Source organism: Nicotiana sylvestris, chromosome 8, assembly GCF_000393655.2.
Source record: "Nicotiana sylvestris chromosome 8, ASM39365v2, whole genome shotgun sequence".
NCBI classification, from domain to species: Eukaryota; Viridiplantae; Streptophyta; class Magnoliopsida; order Solanales; family Solanaceae; genus Nicotiana; species Nicotiana sylvestris.
The window spans coordinates 182,749,568-182,770,820 of NC_091064.1; the positions used below are offsets into that span (position 1 = coordinate 182,749,568).

The following is a 21,253-nucleotide window of genomic DNA, read 5'->3' on the forward strand; positions in this document are numbered from 1 at the left end:
CTGATCGATAAAAATTCCAAAAGAAGAGAAAAAAGAAATTTAATTGTGGGTGCTCACTCAATATTTATCTACATATTTTTATAATTGCCTCTGCAAATTTACTATATATGATTAAAAGTAATGCCACTGATATAAGTCATGCTAAAATGATTATATCTAATAAGTACTATTAATTACATGACTAAGCACTAAAGAAAAAGATAAACTAAGTTATGCATTTTCATTATAAACCAATGCAAAAATAAAAATAAATATCTAACACTATTGTCATTCTAGTGTTGAACTAAATTTATTTTGTTAGCATTAGTATTGATTTGAACTTTATTTGAGTTACTACATTTATGAGCTATAAAACTTATTGGATCATTTAAGAATGTTAAGTCCAAGCTTGAAATAATATATTACAAGATAAAAATGTAAAAAAGTTTAAGAAATATTTATAAATTACATTACAAATAAATATTTATACGTATAAAATATTTTAAAAATTATTTAAATGTAATATCGGGTTGGTTTGGTTTCGGTTTGATCTCTTTTACTTAAAACCAAACCAAACCAATTATGGTCGGGTTCTTTTCCCCCAATACCAAACCAAATCAAATATTTTTTTTTCAATTTGACTCAGATTATTGGTTTGGTGCGATTTATTTTGTACACACCTACTCACGACTGTGGCTGCTAAACAGAGACGGTCATGATTTGAAGTTTATGGGTTCTGAACTTATTACGAAACTCATTACTCGTTTTAGTCATTGGGTTCACAATTAAATATTTATATATATCTTGTAAACTTTTTAATACAAATACAAGATCTTAACAAAAGTTACTGAGATCGTTTGAACCCATATTTTCTTTCACTAGCTCCACAGTACTGCTGCTAGGGCTTTGCCTTTAAGAAAGAGTGAAGTTCACAAATAGGGTCATTTTTCATAACATAGCCGAAATTCGCGCAGTATATAAAATTTAATTGCTCCGGACTCCAACTTTAATCTCGGGTTTGAAGTTACGCTTTAGCAGTTCAAAATTTCAAACTTGAAGATTTGAAGGAGGAAATTTGAAATTTGTCAAATCTGATCACATTTTATGTTTTCTAAAAAAAAAATTGGATATATTTTAAATGATGCCCTCAAAATCGTCTACCTGATGCCATTTCTACTTTAATAAATGAGATTTTTACATTCCTATACTATATAGTAAACTATATTACCTTTCATGCTTAATTTTTGATATAATTATCTTTTATATACTTAATTACTATTTATGTACATTTTAGGGGTTTTAATGGTATTAATTAGTCTCCTAAGTTAATTTTACCGGATATTTCCACTCCCCCCAAATTTCTCTCTCCAAATCCCACCCCTTCACCCACTTATCAAACCTCACCCCACGATTTCCTCTCCAATCACCCACTATTTCCTCTTATAAAACCATCGAAAATCTATAACCCCTCAATCATTGACAAACATTAAAAAGCTTTGAAGCTTTGAATTCGAATTTGAGTTTTCAAAAGACATTGTTTGTTTGGATTGGATGTTGTTGCAAAGAATTAAGAATTCTCTCTACGTCTCTCTCTATCTCTCAATCCCAAATTTCAATAATGTAAAGCAAAGGAAAAGAGAGCATCATTGACAGCCATTAAAAAACTTTGAAACTTTGAATTCAAATTTAGATTTTCAAAAATCATTATTTGTTTGGATTGGGTGTTCTTGCAAATAATTGGGAATATGGTTTGGAGTTTATATCTCAATTTTGAGGGGTTTTGGTGAAGATTAGACTTAGTTTTGGCTGAATTTCAGATTGAAACTCGAAGAAGAAGAAGAAGAAGAAGACGACATGACATACATTATATTGCAGAAATTGTAGTAAAATTGTAGAAAAAATATTCTGTTGTTTATTTATTTTTCTTTTATTCATTTCACTATTGTATGAAAGTTGAACAACATTGTATAAAAATTATATTTAAGTTGTATGATATTGTAGTTGTATATAACTGAGTAGAAATAATGTATGAAAATTGTAAATAAGTTGTATAATATATAATTAGTTATATGAAATTTATTTTTACTATATATAAATTAGATACAAAATATACAAAAGACATATTGTATAAAATTTGTATAGAAGTGGCTATCAACTCTCAAAATAATGCCTTAGTTGCTTTCGATCTCCATCTCCAGAAAGCTTTGAAGTTTTGTCGTATTTTAGTTCCTTGATTACATAAGTTTTTTGTTTATCTATTAAAATCCATATCTTCATCTGAAGCTTGAAGTTCCAAGCTTCAACAATGCTGGTGATATCTCTAATGAGTTCAACATTGTCGTAGTTCAATTTGTGGAATAGGGGGGTGTTAAGCCTTGTGTGCCTTTATTATGTGCCTTTTGCTGTACCTATTTTGGAAGAAATAAAACTGGTTCTAGGTACCAATTATGTTCAGCAGCAATCAGTGGTTTCATCACCTAGCTACGAATAGGGATTTTGGAAACGAGATTAGCTTTCTTCGTCGACGTACACTGCTTTCTGAATGTGGCAAAGATTGGAAGTTTATTATTAAGTAGGTTGAAGACACTAATAATGAATTGGGAGCCTTTTAAGGTGAAATATATATATTTTGTAAATAAAATTTGTGTAGGTAGGGTAATTTACTAAACATGAACATTTAAGGTAATAAAGTTTCCAATAGTGTATAGGAATGAAAAAATCTCGTATTTCCTTCTCGAGGATTATCACATTGGTTAGTACAAAAATGGTTTCATTTTATTCTAATACTCATGTTGGGGTAAGCAATAATATTTTTAATCTACAAAATACACGAGGGACCACTTTAAAGCGTTATTGAGCATAATTTTGCGTCATACGACATAGTAATAACTAATAAATATGTAACGCAAAAAAAGTGCAAAAAAATCAATAAAATCACTACAAGAAATAATTAGGGAGGGTTATTAGGCAATATAAATTTAAAAAAATGAATTGTACATATTATTACTCTTTTTGGTTTGCTTTTCCTGCAAATATTCTCCGTACTCAAAACATCCTTCCCGCGTGAAAAAGGAACCCTGGCCCCATAGCCAAACCCCCTCTTGGACCCCCACTGTCTCCAAAACTGTAATCTTCTTCAAGAAGCAAAAGGGAACCATCAAATTCAGTCAATTCATAATTCACTCACTCACTCTTTTGTTCTAATTTCTTGTATTTCTTTCTTGGGTTGTGTTGTTGATGGTCATTTGGTTCAGAAAGGTTAGTGGGTTTCTCTCATTTTGCATTTTCTCTCAATTGGGTTTCTTAAAGTTTCTATCTTTTTTAAAGTTCTTGATCCAAATTTGCATCCATGATAATTTGCTTCGCTTATTGCTGCATTGTTTATACAGAAAGTGGGTTTCTTTCTCTTGTTATGTGTTTTTCTCATTTGGGTTTCTTAAAGTTTGTATCTTTTTTAAGTATTGATCCCATTTTTTATCAATTGATCATTTGTTTCACTTATGGCTGGCGTTGTTTATGCAGTATTCTGTTTTTACTTTAGTAACAGAAAGTGGGTTATGGAAATTTTCTCGATTGGGTTTCTTAAAGTTTGTACCTTTTTGAAATTCTGATCCAAATTTGCATCAATTGATCATTTGTCCTTAATCAAGGGGAAAATGGGTGAGATTTCGAGAAAGTGAATTAGGCATAATTTTGTTTGATCAACTATTCTTCACATGGTGCTACAACACGATTACTTAATAAAGTTGCAACTATAGAGGTTTGTTTATTTAGGTTTCTTCTTCAGAGAGTATCAAATTTTAGGTTAAGAGATGTGTTCTGAGATTGTTCGACTAGTTATCTGCTAATTGAATGTCTTTAATTCACAGAGCCAGATAAATAAGAGCAATATGGGCACTGAAAGGTTAGTCAGTGACCTTTTGCAGTGAAATTCAAACATATCTGATAAACAGATGTACCAAAGGAGTCATGGACAAAAAACATGATTAATACCTGAAGATAGTACAAAATACTGATTTGCAGATGTCTGCTTTTCAAATTGTCAATTGGTAAAGAAGAGGAGTTATTGACCCATGTTGTCCTCTACTTCCTTGATTTTTTTCTTCCACGGTGTCTCATCACTGTCTAACTACTGAAATGCAGTGCACTTGTATTTCATCTTCTCGTGCATAATTGGTTAATTTATTTGTTAATGTTTTTTTTTCCTGCACTTAGAAAGTAGAAATGCTTAAGGACCTTTTAGAAGGTTATCCATGCAGTCTAAATGGATAATCAACAAGTCGAATGTACAATCATGAACTATGATTTTCCAGCTCATAGCTGATCCTTCTCAGCAACCTGATGCGTTATTGTATTCTATAAATAGTTAAACATTTTGCTGCCTCATTCGTTGTTCATTTTTCTCCTTTTAGTTAATGTTGGTTATGTTCATTTTTCTCACAAATATTGGGTCATATAACAGGTGAACTTGGATATTGTGTGAACAAGCAAATCCAAAAGTACTTGTGACTCGTTAAAGAAAAGATGGGATCAGAGGGCTCTGAAAAGGATCTCGTAGTGACTCAAATTAGTGTTGGTGGGTTTGACAATGATGTCAATGCGAAAATGCTTTCAGAATATCTGGAAGAACAAGTTGGACAAGTATGGAGATGTAGATTAAAGATTTCAGCCACCCCTCCTGACTCTTACCCAACTTATGACATTGATGCAGAGAGGGTGCATAGAATGAAAGATTACGAAAAAGTGGTACCTCATGCATTCGTTCATTTTGCATCTTCAGAGTCCGCAAAACATGCTCTGGCTGCTGCTGGGGGTAATGAGCTCATATTAGGAAAGAAGCCTTTGATTGTTAGTTTGGGACCTGAGAATCCCTATCGTCTGAATCAGCGGAGAAGAACTACCATGCCCTTTAGATTTTCAGATGTTAGTGTAGAGATGGGAGTACTGGTTAGTAAAGATGACTTTGTGGTTGGTTGGAGGGGACCTCGCACTGGTGTTGACTTTTTTGTGGACCCATTCAACGGGGCATGCAGAATACTTTTCACAAAGGATACTGCTTTCTCTTTCAGGGGTGAAGCCAGACATGCCATTATAAAATGCAATTTCAAGATTGAGTTTATGGTAAGGGAAATCAATGAGATAAAGAAATGTAAAGACTTTACGTCTTTGGTAATACTGTTGCAGTTGGCTTCATCTCCATTGGTTTTCTATAGAACTGCTGATGATGATATTGAAGAATCAGTTGCATTTGACTTGTTAGACGATGATGATCAATGGATCCGTACCACAGATATTACAGGTAGTGGAGCCATTGGTAGGTGTAATACCTACCGTATTTCAATTCGACCTCGCAATGGTCCTAGCTTTGAGAAGGCCATGGCATATTTCAGTTTTCATAGGGTTCCCATGGTAGAAATGTGTAACCGGAAGATGCTCCGGGTGAGGGACGAGCCTGATTTTGGGGTGTCCATGTCAGATCCTTTCTTCTGCTTCCAAAATGAAGGTATAAGCTTTAAGGTCATGTTTCTGGTGAATGCGGTTTTGCACAAAGGCATAGTTAATCAGCATCAAATGACTAATGAATTCTTTTACTTACTTAGAAGTCGTCAGGAGGAGGTTAATTTAGCTGCACTGAAGCACATGTTTTCTTACAAATGGCCTGTCAATGATGCTATTCAGAAGTTAGTAGGCATCCAGAAATGGCTGATGAAAAACCCTAAACTTCTCGAGAGAACTGGAGAGTTGGATGATATTGTAGAGGTTAGGAGATTGGTTATCACCCCAACCAAAGCATACTGTCTTCCACCGACTGTGGAGCTTTCCAACAGAGTCCTCAGGAATTATAAACATGTTGCAGATCGATTTTTGCGAGTTACATTCATGGACGAGGGCATGCGGAACTTGAATAGGAATGTGCTGACATACTATGCTGCTACCATTGTGAGGGAAATCACATCAAATTCGAATCCCCAGAGAACTGCAATCTTCCAAAGGGTGAAAAGTATTCTGAGTAGAGGATTTCATTTGTGTGGTCGAAAGTACTCCTTTTTGGCATTCTCAGCTAACCAGCTGAGGGATCGTTCTGCCTGGTTTTTTGCAGAAGACCCTAAAATTAGGGTACCCGGCATCATAAGCTGGATGGGGAGGTTCAGTAACAGGAATGTCGCCAAATGTGCAGCTAGGATGGGACAGTGCTTTTCATCAACTTATGCAACAGTGGAAGTCCCTTCAAGGGAGGTTAACTCAGAGCTTCCAGATATTGAAAGAAATGGGTATGTTTTCTCTGATGGAATCGGCATGATATCAGCAGATCTAGCTATAGAAGTTGCAGAGAAGCTGCATTTAAGTGTCAACCCTCCTTCTGCTTATCAGATAAGGTATGCTGGTTGTAAAGGTGTTGTTGCTTGTTGGCCGACAAAGAATGATGGCATCCGCCTTTCTCTGAGGCCAAGTATGAAGAAATTCGACTCAAATCACACTATCCTTGAAATATGCTCTTGGACGAGATTTCAACCTGGTTTCCTGAACCGGCAAATAGTAACCCTGCTCTCTTCCTTGGACGTTAAAGATGGAATATTCTGGGAAATGCAAAAAGAAATGATATCAGGGTTGGATAAAATGCTCGTGGATTCGGACGTGGCTTTTGATGTCATCACAGCTTCATGTGCTGAGGCAGGAAATACTGCAGCTATAATGTTGAGTGCAGGTTTTAAACCTCAAAGTGAGCCTCATTTAAGAGGGATGCTCTCTAGCATAAGAGCTTCTCAGCTTGGGGACCTCAGGAATAAGGCAAGGATATTTGTTCCTTCGGGAAGGTGGTTGATGGGCTGTTTGGATGAATTAGGTGAGCTTGAGCAAGGCCAATGCTTTATTCAAGTGTCAAGCCCTTCTTTGGAGAATTGTTTTATTAAGCATGGTCCGAAATTTTCTGATATAAAGCAAAATCTTCAAGTAGTAAAGGGCCTTGTTGTAATTGCAAAGAACCCGTGTCTTCATCCTGGGGATGTGAGGATTCTGGAGGCTGTAGATGTTCCTGGTTTACACCATCTCTATGATTGTCTGGTCTTTCCTCAGAAGGGGGATAGGCCACATTCAAATGAAGCATCAGGAAGTGACCTGGATGGTGACCTCTACTTTGTGACTTGGGATGAAAATCTCATCCCACCCAGTAAGAAAAGCTGGATCCCGATGAACTATGAACCTGCGGAAGTCAAACAGTTGGGTCGTCAAGTTAATCATATGGTAGCTACCCGACAATAATTATATTTCTTGCAGCTTTGGTTCATATCTTCCTAATTATTTGGTTAGCTTTCAGATGCTTATACGTTTGTTTTGCAACATAATGTTCATTTGGTTAGAATGTTGATGAAATATTTATAAGCCTTCTAGAAAAGCTACCATTACTTTTTTTAGCTAATATTTATATTTAACAACTGTTTTTATTTTTGTTGCACAAGTAAGATATACTTGTTTCTCACTTTTCTTGTCTTATGAGCCCCAACTTGACGCTTCTCTGATATGTGTATTTTCCTTTTTATGGTAAGCTGTTTGCATTTGATCATATTTAAGTTGTTTAGTTTGTCCGTAGTTGATTTAGTTGTAATAGAAGAGGGAGACTCTTTTTCTGTCGGCACACTCGCTAGAAATAAAAAGATAAAGCTAAAGACACTTGCAAAGATCTTGTGCTCTTCATGGCTCAAATATTTGTTCTATCAGGCTATATTCAAAAATTTGCGCTTGATTAGAAATTTAAGTCTACTTTTTGGAACTTGTTATTGGTTGGATCATTTAACTGGTTGCCTAATATTAGTTTATTTTTTATTTTTCACGCGCCGTATTTATTCAGTTTTAAATATCTTTTGCTCTGTTTACAGGACATAATAGATTTTTTTTCAAAAAACATGGTCCAAGAGAGTCTAGGAGAAATCTGCAACGCACATGTGGTTCATGCTGACCTCAGTGAATTTGGAGCTTTGGATGAGAAGTGCCTAAAATTGGCAGAGCTTGCTGCTCTAGCCGTTGACTTCCCCAAAACTGGAAAACTTGTGACCATGCCGTTTGACCTCAAACCAAAAATGTATCCCGACTTCATGGGGAAAGAGGAATTCCAATCATACAAGTCAAAGAAAATTTTGGGCAAATTGTATAGGCAAGTGAAAGATGTATGTGATACAGAGGGTGAAGTATCTGCTGGACTTGAGCTTGTCCCAAACGACATCCCATATGACTCTAGTCTTGAGATCCCAGGATCCACAGCTTTCATAGACGATGCATGGAACAGCAAATGTTCTTATGATGGTCAGTTGCATGGACTTTTAGGGCAATACAAAGTTAACAGGGAAGAAGAGGTGGTTACTGGACATATATGGTCCATGCCGAAGTACAGTGCTAAGAAGCAAGGGGAATTAAAAGAGAGGCTGAAGCACGCATATAATACGCTGAGGAAGGAGTTCAGGAATGTCTTCGAGCGTATGGATCCTGATTTTGATCTTCTTCCCGATGATGAGAAGAATGATATGTATGAAAGAAAGGCATCTGCATGGTATCAGGTCACCTACAATCCTCATTGGGTTGCTAGATCACTGGAGTTGCAATTGCCAGATGCTATCTCAAGTACTGTAATGTTAAGTTTTGCATGGATTGCAGCAGATTACCTTGCTCGAATTAAAATTAGGCACAGGGGATTGCAGTATTCCGACTCTACCAAGCCAATCAATTCCCTTGGAAGGTATCTTGTTGACAAAATATGATACTCATCAACTCTTTGGCTGCAAGGCCTCTCTGCCATTATCAAACCTGGTTTGATGTCCTTTAGGACCTCCCAATCCTCCTGTTTCCTTACGTTGATCTGTTATTATATGTAATTTCATCCATGAGTTTGCCTGCTGATACTGGTGATTTGCTTGTTGCCCGAGTTTTCTTGGAATAGTTCTCATATATTTTTGGTTTTTATGAATGTTTTCGCATTTCAGAATTGTCTCATGAGCTTGTAATTTCATTTTTCTTTTATTATTCTTGGTCAGAAAGAAAGAATTTGTCATGTTTAATCATATTAATATGCGATAACAAGGAACAGGAAAAGGACTGAGGATATTTTGTTGCTGTTAAGTTATATATTATCCCATGTCGCCACGTTCGGGGGTAAAAGTCATCCAACAGAGCTTCTTAATTGAACTGCTTTACCTATTGCTTTGAGATTTTGAGTTGGAAGTTCAGATTTTTTTCATATGGTACCAAAGTTAACCACTCAGTTTTGAGCTTATTTTAGTCTCTGTTTGGCATGATGATCTGTAAAGGGTTTTAGGAAATGCAAATCATTTCATACCACATGGTTTGTTGTTAACTAAACAGAAGTGCCCTTCAGTTTTCAACCTTGTTCTTGAAACTCATTTTCTTCCCAAGCCACATGAAATATAGGACACTACTTGTACAGCAGCAATTAATGGGGTCAAGAACTGTCCCAGTGGATTCTAGCTGGTTAGGTGGACCAAGTCTTAAAACCACACATGTCCTATCTGGCCTAAATTTAATGCACTTGTTTCCCATCTAACACAACTCTTTTCCAGGGTTTCTTTCCCTTCCATTGAGCTTTGCACTTTTTCAAATTGTTGGAAATAAGACTTAGATGAGAGGAGTCCTAGCCCCTACAAGATTGAGCTCAACAACAACAACCTAGTATAATCACACAAGTGGGGTCTGGAGAGGGTAGTGTGTACGCAGACCTTACCCCTACCCCTACTCTGGGGATAGAGCCCTACAAGATTGAGCTCTTCTTTCTTATTCATGGACAAGGGGAGGACTTCAAAATATAAATTAGAAAAGGAATTGTCCTACTTATTTTATTTCCTGGTTAGGGGAAAATGGTAGAAATATCAAGTCTGCAAGATATAAAAGAAGGTTCTTGGAGCAATTCATGCAATCTATTTTGTGTTATAGGATTAAATGAGCTTAATTAAGAAATCAGCCACTTTATGGTAGTATTATTACTCATCTTCATATACATACATCTGATCATATAAGGAGTGAGATGGCCAGTTGAATATTCAACTTTTTTTAGGCCCTATTATTGTAGATTATGGTATTTAGGGAAGACACCTTCAAAGAAGGGGGTTGGTGGGGGGGGGGGGGTTACTATAACTGGTCTAAGGATACCTAATTAACTATGTACTACATCCCACATTTGCTATGATGCTATCATTTAAAGTTGGAAAAAGAGGGAGAGAGATCACTAATAGGTGCAGAAGAAAATGGAGAATTACAATTGAGTAGCTCTTCAACCATCTGCATAGCAGCTCTGTTTTCTTCATCTAACGGCTTACTAATTCCAAGTTCAGAAGAAGATGAAGAGGATGTAGAACCAGAGGATGATGATAGAGACCAAGAATTCATACTGTCATGGCTCTGATGAGGCTCCTCCTTCTTCCCAAGCTCAATTTTTGTTATCCAATTAGAGCCTGAATTTTTTCCTGATCTCTTTTGCCATACTCCAATGTGACAATTATCGTTATCGAGCCTCAGACAGGTCATGGAAGGTGCTGGATCTTTGCAACATTTCCTCAGCTTTGCATTGAGCACAGTGGACAGTGTAGATGCAGAAGATAAGGGGAATTTCTTGTCATTACTGTTGTTACCATGATTCTCCTTTACTATTGGGAAGTTTGTTTTTGCAACTTGACCATTCATCAAGATTGCTGCTTCATCATATGCTCTTGCTGCTTCCTCTGCTGTCTCAAATGTTCCGAGCCATATCCTTTTCTTCCTATAAAAAAAAAGACTTTTCAGCCTTGGAGCAACGGTCAAGTTGTCTCTGTGTGACTATAGGTCATGGGTTCGAGAGTGGCTGGGTAGGCCCTTGGGGTGCGGCCTTTTCCCGGATCTTGCCTAAACGCAGGATACTTTGTGCACCGGGCTACCCTATTTTTTTTTAAAGGGACTTGATCTCTTAGAAGAGAATGAGATCATATATTAGAAATTCAATAAACATTAAATTGTAGAAAATCTTTAAAATAGAGACATTTTTATAGTACTAGTGAAGGAGTGCAACAACATTTTCTTATCCCGGAGAAAACATAGTACTCAAAGCAAAAGAATGTTGAAAATTTAACAAGTAGGAGTTCTTCAGACATGTACATTTTGCATGTACTTATAGTTTTGGTTGTGGGGTGGGTGAGGAGGGGGGGGGTTGGAGAACTTACAGCAAAGGGTGGCGAATTTCAGAAACCCAAGAGCCCCACTGGCGTTGTCTGACACCTTTGAACTTCTTTGATTGTACCATGTTGTTCTTCTCTGTCACAGATTATTAATATTTGTAAGAAAAATTAAACCTCAAAAAAAAAAAGTTGCAGAAGTTCTGATATAGGGAGACACAGAAATGAATGATGAAATGAGGGTTAGATGAGAAGAATTAAAGCCATCACAGAGAGTGGTGTCGGTAGAGGAGGAAGATGAGTTTAGTAATGGAATTTATAGAGAAGGTAGGTATGTCTACAAAGTACACTATACATCAAATGTTCATTTTCTGGTCCAATAAATATAAATAACTCTCTTACATTGCCGGTCCCCAACCCGAGTAAAGAAAAGTTTTTCGGTAGGTTGCCAGTTAGCGTAAAACTAGTCAATTTATGATGATCCTTACGATATACTATAATTTTATTTTACTGTGATGGGCTTAAATGAAGTGACATGAACTGTGATAGATTTATAATAGCTGATAATAACTTTCTGTATATATGTATGTGTGTGTTTATATACAGATGATCACTTGGTTGGGGGGGGGGGGAGTGGAGGGAGTTGGAGAGTGCAATAAAGGAGTTCACCTGCTCATCTATAATCTTTTGACTGAACCTTAATATCCATAACTGCATGGGAGTAAATGAGAAAGCAATAATACATAGGACAAAGTTTTTGCCAACATTTGAGTCTGGCTTTATGTGGAAAAAGAAGGAACAGGCTTCTTCTTTCCTTCTCCATTCTCCATCTTTTTCAAACTCTACTGAACTTCTAACTTTAATTACCAATTAATACACACTGTCATCTTTATGGAAACCTAATACTTTCCTCAAGTGTGGATGCCGCTTTCCATTTTTGACATTACTAAGGAATATTTTAAACTCCTAATAACATTTGGTTGGGGGATATGGAGAAAATTAAGTAGGAAGGAAAAGGGAGAAAGAGAGGACTTTGATATTTGTCACAAAGATGAAGGGGATCAAATTATCATGTTTTCTAGGAATATTTTCCAAATTGTATTCAGTTGTTAGAACATAGAAAACTTCGAAAATGATTAGTTTCCACCTGTCTTACAAAAGGGAATAGAAGTTGAACAAGAAAAGAAAACCGTCAATGAATAGTGTGAATGTAAGAAAAGAAAGAAGATATAGCCTTGGTGTCAACTTAGCAGTACTGTTTTAGATTACTGTTACTCCATCTTATAAGCTAATTGCGTGGTATAATTATGACAATAAAACTCAGGCTCGCAGTACAACATAATTGTTTGCGTAGGAAATAATATTCACTATTATGTAATTACCTTAAAAGGCAGGTCGGTGCATAAAGTATCTCGCGTTCATGCTGGATCCGAAGAAGGACATCATTTTAAGAGGTATGATGTAGACAATCTATCCTAATACAATTACGTTATTTTCTTTTTCTTTAATTTCGCGATTAAAGTGGGGGGGGGGGGCAGGAAGGGGAACGAAGACAGTATGGATTCGCGGAATCCACGTCTATAACGTGAGAGACTTTCATATATATCATAAAATATTGGTATCGCTCGTAGATATTTTTTATAATGTAACTTAGTGGCGGAGTCACCTTATTTCAAGGGGTGTCACTTGACATTCTTTGTCCTGGAAAATTATACTGCATAACTAGTTTTTTTTTTTAAATGTACAGATGTTATAGATTGAATCCTCTTAAATTCTTCATATATTTACGTTTTTATATTTTCGTGTTCCTCAATAAAAATTCTGGCTCCATCATCAGAGACGGATATAGTGTATAATTTACGGGTTCAATTGAACCAATAATTTTCAACGCGGAGTCAAAATTTGTATGTAAAAATTTACTAAAATTGCAAAAATAATAGATATGAACTCATAATTTTAAAAATATAATGGGTTCAATGTTAAAAATATTAAAATTAAACCCACATTATTTAAATCTTGAATCCGCCTCTCTATCTACTAAGGCACTCATATTCATCTCTTCACTAGTCATTAAAGTAGAAATGCAACTGTACTCTCCCCTCACTCTACTACATAGGTAAGCAACAAAAATGAATGGACTAGATTAAATGGGTTGCTGCTCGTGTAACCCCATAAAGCACCGCCAAATGATTCACGTACACCCTAATGAAAAGTCAAACAGTTTATATTAGTATCCCTTTGCACTAAAACAAGAAACGTCAAATGTGCCAGTACAAGAAAACAGAAATGAAAATTGTTGTTCCTCCTTCCTATAGGATGAGGATTTGGAGGTGGGTAGTGGGCGATAGTGACATATGCAGGGTTTTAAGTGTCTGTCTTTGTCACAATTCGACTTATGACTGAGTTTAGACTTAAAATTATACTCCCTCCGTTTCAATTTATGTGAACCTATTTTCTTTTTGGTCTGTGCCAAAAAGAATAATCATTTTTCTTATTTGGAAACAATTTATTTTTATGCAATGATTTATAGTCACACAAAATGTGTGTACCTCATTTTACACCACAAATTAAAAAGTCTTCACTCTTTTCTTAAACTCCTTGAAACGGAGGGAGTATTGATTTTGAGACTTTATTTTATGTCTTACGAAGAAGTATTGTGTTATTTACTCGCAAATTGATATTACTGAACTCTTCATTTAGTGAGAGATGCTCTTTATTTCAGATAATAAAAGCATTATAAAAGAAATACGACAAAATTAATATTTACTTTGGATTACTTTGCAAATAATGTCGGCCCGTTATATACACCTATTAGATGGGAGAAATTTAAAAATAGCCAGATTTACAACTGGTCGTTCAAAAATAGCTCAGTTTCAAAAGTAATCTAAATTTAGTCATTTTTCATGTAAAGATAAATCTGAGCGAAAACACTGTTCAAAACTCAGAAAATACGCCAGTATATTATGCTGGAGTTCTAGTGTACTTATGCTGGAATTCTATCATATTATGCTGGAGTTCCAACATATTAACTCCAACATATTATACTGGAGTTGCAGGATAAGTATGCTGGAACTCCAGCATAATATGATGGAGTTCCAGCATAAGTACACTAGAACTCCAGCATAATATACTGGAGTTTCAGCAAGTATACCGGTCCAGCATAATATACTGGAGTTTGGAGCACCGGTGCTCCAGTCTCCAGTATATTATACTGGAGCCACCAAAGTATACCGGTCCAACATAATATGCTGGAGTTCATACGCAGGTGCACCAAATTCCAGTATATTATGCTGGACCGGTCACTGTTGCAGCAAAATAATGACTATTTTTTATTGACTTGATAAACGCTATCTATTTTTGAATGACCAATCCGAAAACTGACTATATCATGCTATTTTTACCTATTAGATTTACAACTATATTTAGTAGTGCCGGATGACACCCCTTTCTAAAGGGGGTCTCCGCTACTATTGAGAGACAATGCGCCCTTCTTGAATAGGAAACTAACACACTCTAAATTAGGCACTAGCCACTGGAAATGAAATTCAAACGTATGATATTACAATTTGATTGGTAACAGTGACCATTGAACTGTTCAAAGTTAAGCCTTTCAAAAAAAAAAAAAAAAACAGCAAAGCAAATCTTTTTGGAAAGTTACACATTTGGCCGCTCAGTCAAAATATTTACAATCTCTAGCCAATAGACATATATTATGTACTAATTACATTATATATATATCCCGGCTATTTTTTTGTTCGAGCGGCTATTTAAGTTGATTTTTGAGGAATTTTCAGAAACTACTATTGTTTAGTGGCTATTAACTTCCTATTGCTACCATATAATTACTTCCTATAGCTCTACTATTTAGTTGTTACGCGACTGTATTCGTTGTATTCGCGCTACTGTATGCATGTAGCGGAATTCGCCTAAAAAATAGGGGAATCCAGCTGTTTAATAACGGAAAGAGGACCAATTAGCGTGTATCACTCCTAATTTAAATCAACAAATTCAATTCTACATAAATTTCGCTGCTACTATGTTGTATTCCATATATTCGCACGACTGTATTTATAAATATAGTAAGTAATCAAGAAATAAGGTGTATACTGTTGTATTCAATTCGACTGTATACATTGTATTCAATTCACATATATTCATTATTCACTATCATACATCATATTCATTTCACTGTATTCAATTCCAATGTATTCAAATAACAAAAAATTACAAAACATAGTGATGTTCGGTTGTATTACAAAAATACAGACCTTCGTAATACATAAATACAGATAAAAAAATAATAATATATTTATACAAAAATATAATGTATTTGAGTGTATTTGTACAGAATACAATATATTTGTATCATTGTATGTGACTAAATAGCAAAGAAGAGAAGAAAGTTCGTCGGAGATGATTTTTTCCGGCCAAGCAAAATACTGTATACATTGTATTAAAACTAAAAATGAAGACGAACAAAAACTCGGCCCTCAAATCTTCTCCGGCATAGCCATGGCCAGATCTGTTCGCCTAAGAGGATGAGCCAATAGTGGATGATGACGCCGATGATTCTGACATCGACGACGATCCTGACGACGACCACGATGATGACATCGACGATTCTACTGGTTTGATGGAGAAGAGCGATGATTGAGAATCTTGCTGATAGAGAGAGAGGGAAAAAGAACATAATTGGTATGTTTTATGCCTCAATGGTAGGTAAAAATAGTACTTATTTTGCTATAAAATAAAAAATATATCTATAAGTAATAATATTTTAAAATTATTTTGGTTTATATAATAAATAGGGTGTAATAGTTTGCTATAGGAGGTAAAATTTCCTTAATTTTAAAATATTTTTTTCCTAGTGCACTTTCACTTTGGGCCAGTCGACTTGTAATGAAAGTTTAAGCCCATTCATCCCCATGAAGTTAACAAGACAGCCCTTTCATTAGCTTTTTGGGTTTGCGTTAGCATTTAAACCTCCTTTTATCTCTCTGCTCCTTTCAAGTTTCGTTAGCAACTTCATCGCCATGTACACGCAATGCATGAGAAAGATAACCAAGAAATTGCAAAGTCTTTACAAACATGAATATTAGCTATATTCTGCAAGTTTCAACAATAACCCCATAACGGTTACTTAAACATTCAAAGCAAAAGATAATTCTTTCTTCACAATAGGTGATTCCTAGGTTGCTTCAGGGTGTGTTACATGATTCCAAGAATTATACAAGTAAAAACTTTTTCTTCTTTATATAGTCTTTAACTGTGTTAGCTTTCTTCAGACAACATTCTCATCCCCTTTCACGACAAAAACAACCTTTTTGAGGTTCCTTATCTTTATCCTAAATTTTATTTATTTTGCAGGCTTTGCTTGGTTTTGTTTTTGTCTCATTTCACATGTTTTTTTAGGCTAAAAATGGGACCACGTTTGCTGCATGGGACTCTTCATGCTACCATATATGAAGTTGATAAGATAAGGGGTGGCTGTGGTGATTGTTGTGGCCCGGTAATCTTTTCACTCTAAACTTTAGTTTGTCTTCGTTTATATCAGGAACAGCTTCATGATTTTAAGTTCTGTGTATGCATTTTCTGTTTTATAATATCATTGCAGTTTTGCAGTAGGATTAGACATAACTCATAAGCATATCTAAGGCAGATTCTATTGGCAGGTTCAATTGAACTCATTACTCTCGTCTAGAACTATGTATATAAATGCAAAAAATTCAAATGTATCCATATATAACATTACAATCATTCTAATTCACTTGACTCTAGATTTCAAATTCGCCTCTATAGGATCAGATAATATGCAATGCAAAAAATTAAAGAGGGAGATAAAGAAAGGAGGAAAAAGGAAAGAAAGAAAAATTGACAAGTTAATTTGTGTGCTAGTGGTCTTTCCTCATTGTTCACATGGTTAAGAGGCATATTTGTAGTAAAACTACGAAATGATAGCTCAATGAACTCATTCAATCTGTTATTGCCGCTTCCAGTGGTAGAGGCAGGATTTTCACGAAGGAGGTTCAAATATAAAAAAGGTAAACATGCAAAGATAAACAGGGTAGGACGGCGAAGGAAAAGACTAGCCTTAACCCGCCTAAACTTTTGCTCGCCTTGTCATGCCCCGTTTAACATTTCTTCCCACTTCCCTGTTCCATTGAGCCCTTTTAAAATTTCTTATGTTTTTTTCTTTCACTTTGCAGTTTTCTATTGTCTTAAAACTTTTTGTTTGTTTTTCCTTTCCAAATTAGTGCCCATCAATCATATATTATATATCTTTGAAAATCGCCAACGTGGGATACAAAGGGTTTAAAATATTGATGGAATTCATATCTTCGTTTGGGATGTCCAAAGTACATTGTTGGATCGGAAGGCATCGTGTATTTGGAGTTGAATAGTTTGTGTGCTTCAGGTTCATTGACACTGTCATGTAAATTAATTTAGTGCACTGGTTTTGCAGCAATTAAGCATAGAAGAAAAGAAAGTAACTACTTTGGGCCTTACTTTTACTAATGCTGGGAATGAAATCTGGAAAATGGAAATCATCCTATGCATTAAAATCTGTAGGGAACGGCCAAAGCTAAAAACGTAAATATCAAAGTTGACCTCACATACACAATGTAATATTCCAGCAAAGGGGTTCGGACCCCCTTCCGCCCCCTAGGTCCGCCCATGGTCGCTTCACATCAGCTAGATGGATAATGCTTAGGAGTATGGCTACTCGCTACCAATTACAGGACCTAAAAAAGGGCTTACAGTCGCGCCCTTAGGTGAGGGTAGAGCTTGCAATATGGCAAATAAGGAATGCCTCACTCACGAGAGCCATACTGTGATTTGTGGATTACCCCATACTTGCGGTGAATAATATTTGGTACATATAGAAGTGCTATATGCATAGAATTTATTCCATAGTATAGTTGCCCATGGAGCAGAAATAATGATCACCTAGCTACGGGTTATTAATTGATACTAATATATATATATATATATATATGCATGCTAGCCGAACTAATAATTCTTATATTTCTCGAGCTGTGGCTTAAATGGTATATCAGCAGCTGCCTAGCACTAATAGAAATTACTAGTAATACCTAAAACCTGTGAACTGTTAAGCCTCTAGGAAGTGCTAATTAAGGCTGAGACTGCATGAACTCATTAGTTTGAGGCTTAATACAAATGAATTCTCAATAGTCAATATACTGTTTACATGTATGTTGCTGATTTCTGATACTTGATCTTTGATAAAGATCCGCTTTGTAGCCTCTAACGTCTTTCTGATCTTCATATTGTTATCGTAGACTGCATCTCCCCAGAAAGTATCAAGAAGATTTCTAAACAATGTCAAGAAATTGTTCTTTTGTGCGCCAGAGGTACTATGTCTATACAACCAGCATTATGTTTGCACTTGTATTGACTTATTGTGATCTTCAATTTTGTCCATTACTTGCTTTAAGCTTTTCAAAACCTGTATTGATAATATTGCAGATTTCTGGTACAAAATTCTATGCAACCATAGATTTAGATAAGGCAAGAGTTGGGAGGACCAGAATCTTTGAAAATGACCCTTCCAACCCTCGGTGGTATGAAACATTTCGTATTTATTGTGCACATGAGATTTCTAACATCATTTTTACAATAAAAGATGAGAATCCTGTTAGCGCGACACTAATTGGAAGAGCTTATCTCCCTGTTGAGGAAGTCTTGAATAGATATGTAGTCGATAGATGGGTACCAATATTAGATGAAGACGGCTATCCAATAAGTGGTCGTTCAAAAATCCATGTAAGGTTGCAGTTCTTTAACGTTAAACAAGACAGTAATTGGTCTAGAGGAATTAACTCCCTGGCATTTGGAGGAGTCCCTTATACCTTCTTTAAAGAGAGACAAGGGTGTCAAGTTACACTCTATCCTGATGCGGACATCTCAGACGATGATATCACAAATTATCTCAAGTCTCAAGGACTTTTTGAACCTCAGAGATGTTGGGAAGACATTTTTGATGCAATCAACAATGCAAAGCACTTAATTTATATAGCCGGTTGGTCTGTATATACTAAAATCACCTTGATAAGAAACCCAAAGAGGCCAAAGATAGGCGGAGACCTTACTCTTGGCGAGCTCCTTAAAAAAAAGGCGAGTGAGGGTGTTAATGTTCTCTTGTTAATTTGGGATGACAGAACTTCGGTTGAGGTATTAAAAAGAAATGGACTAATGTCAACCCATGATCAAGAAACTGCAGAGTATTTTAAGAACACAGAAGTCCATTGTTGTTTGTGTCCGCGGAACCCTGACAGTGGAAAGACTATAACTCAGGGGTTTCAGGTTGGTACAATGTTTACTCACCATCAAAAGACTATTGTGGTAGACAGTGAAATTCCAGGAGGGATGTCACAGAAAAGAATGATAGTTAGCTTTCTTGGTGGTATTGATCTTTGTGATGGGCGATATGACACTCGCGAACACTCCTTATTCAGAACATTGGATACAGTTCATAAACAAGATTTCCATCAGCCCAATTTTCCAGGCTCTTCAATCGCAAAAGGTGGTCCAAGAGAGCCCTGGCATGACATTCATTGCAGGCTAGAAGGACCTGTTGCTTGGGACGCCCTGTACAATTTTGAACAAAGGTGGCGGAAACAGATTGGGAATCGATTTATCTATTCTATGACTGAGCTTGATAAATTTATTATTCGTCCAACAGAAGTTACAGCATCGAAGGATAGAGAAACGTGGAACGTTCAGATATTTCGATCCATTGATGGTGGTGCTGTCGTTGACTTCCCTGGAAAACCAGAAGAAGCTGCTGAGGTAGGCCTTGTTACTGGCAAGGATAGTGTCATTGATCAAAGTATCCATGATGCATACATTAGTGCCATTCGTCGAGCTAAGAATTTCATTTACATTGAAAACCAATACTTTGTTGGAAGCTGCTATGGTTGGAAGCCATCAGAAGATATCAAGCTCGAGGACATCGGAGCTTTGCATCTTATCCCAAAGGAGATCTCGCTTAAGATAGTGAGCAAGATTCAAGCAGGAGAGAGATTTACAGTTTACGTTGTTATTCCAATGTGGCCAGAAGGTATACCTGAAAGTGATTCAGTTCAGGCAATTTTAGATTGGCAAAGAAGGACAATGGAAATGATGTACACAGACATATGTAATGCCCTTCAGGCTAAAGGAATAACTAATGCTGATCCTAGAGATTACTTGACATTTTTCTGCCTTGGCAACCGTGAAGTCGAAAAGCCTGGAGAATACAAGCCTCCAGAGAAACCAGATCCTGATACTGATTATTCAAGAGCTCAAGAGTTCAGGCGCTTTATGATCTATGTTCATTCAAAAATGATGATTGGTAAGTCAATAAGTTTACCATTCTTAGCTTTATTTACCATTTATCTCTAGCAAAATATGATCAAACTAATGCTTGCTTCTTTCCTTTCTTTCTTGAAGTTGATGATGAATACATCATAATTGGCTCCGCGAACATAAATCAAAGGTCAATGGATGGTGCAAGAGATTCTGAGATTGCTATGGGTGGCTACCAACCATATCATCTTGCAGCTAATCAACCACCTAGAGGAAAAATATATGGTTTTCGAATGGCATTATGGTGTGAGCATCTGAACTATGCAGATGATTCGTTTGTCGATCCAACGAGTCTAGAATGTGTTAGGAAAGTAAATGGAATGGCTGATGAGAGTTGGAAGCTTTATTCCAGTGACACATTTGATTTAGATCTTCCAGGCCACCTTCTTAGCTACCCTATAAATATTTCAAACACTGGACAGATTACAGCAATTCCTGGATTTAAGTTCTTCCCAGACACAAAAGCTTCTGTTCTTGGTACCAAATCTCAGTTACTACCACCTATCCTCACTACATGATGTATGTACACTTCTAGAATTGTACCAACCTAGAACATGTAATATCTGTAAACGTGACACTTTGGAATAATTTTTTGAGTTATAACCATTTACCAAAATTCATTTGTACTCGGGTTAAAAAGGCAGCCTGGTGCACAAAGCACCCTGCACCCAAAGGGGTGTGATGTAGGCAGCCTACCTTAACGAAAGCGTTAGTAGCTGATTCCACGACTTGAACCGGTGATCTACCTTAACGCAAGC

The 21,253-nt window shown here is 36.2% G+C and overlaps 3 protein-coding genes across 4 annotated transcripts; 2 read left to right on the forward strand and 1 right to left on the reverse strand.

Moving 5' to 3' along the window:
- Positions 1-3,008: 3,008 nt before the first annotated feature.
- LOC104210787 (RNA-dependent RNA polymerase 6) lies at positions 3,009-8,991 on the forward strand. The gene is made up of 3 exons (XM_009759751.2): positions 3,009-3,237; positions 4,442-7,221; positions 7,854-8,991. Exons 2-3 carry the CDS (start codon positions 4,504-4,506, stop codon positions 8,727-8,729), a joined length of 3,594 nt encoding a protein of 1,197 aa, XP_009758053.1. The 5' UTR covers positions 3,009-3,237; positions 4,442-4,503; the 3' UTR covers positions 8,730-8,991.
- Positions 8,992-9,931: 940 nt separating this feature from the next.
- LOC104210788 (ethylene-responsive transcription factor WIN1-like) lies at positions 9,932-12,297 on the reverse strand. Of its 2 annotated transcripts, XM_070153208.1 has the most exons (3): positions 11,796-12,297; positions 11,175-11,265; positions 9,932-10,738 (listed from the first exon to the last, which is right to left on the reverse strand). In XM_070153208.1, exons 2-3 carry the CDS (start codon positions 11,252-11,254, stop codon positions 10,174-10,176), a joined length of 645 nt encoding a protein of 214 aa, XP_070009309.1. In that variant the 5' UTR covers positions 11,255-11,265; positions 11,796-12,297; the 3' UTR covers positions 9,932-10,173. The 2 variants fall into 2 exon arrangements, with proteins under 2 accessions (XP_070009309.1, XP_070009308.1); XM_070153207.1 differs by lacking the exon at positions 11,796-12,297 and having other exon boundaries at positions 11,175-11,470.
- Positions 12,298-16,411: 4,114 nt separating this feature from the next.
- LOC104210789 (phospholipase D alpha 1-like) lies at positions 16,412-21,111 on the forward strand. Its single transcript, XM_009759753.2, has 5 exons — positions 16,412-16,455; positions 16,539-16,635; positions 18,428-18,499; positions 18,615-20,481; positions 20,580-21,111. The coding sequence occupies exons 2-5, from the start codon at positions 16,546-16,548 to the stop codon at positions 21,011-21,013; spliced, it is 2,463 nt and encodes an 820-aa protein (XP_009758055.1). The 5' UTR covers positions 16,412-16,455; positions 16,539-16,545; the 3' UTR covers positions 21,014-21,111.
- The last annotated feature ends 142 nt before the right edge of the window (positions 21,112-21,253 follow it).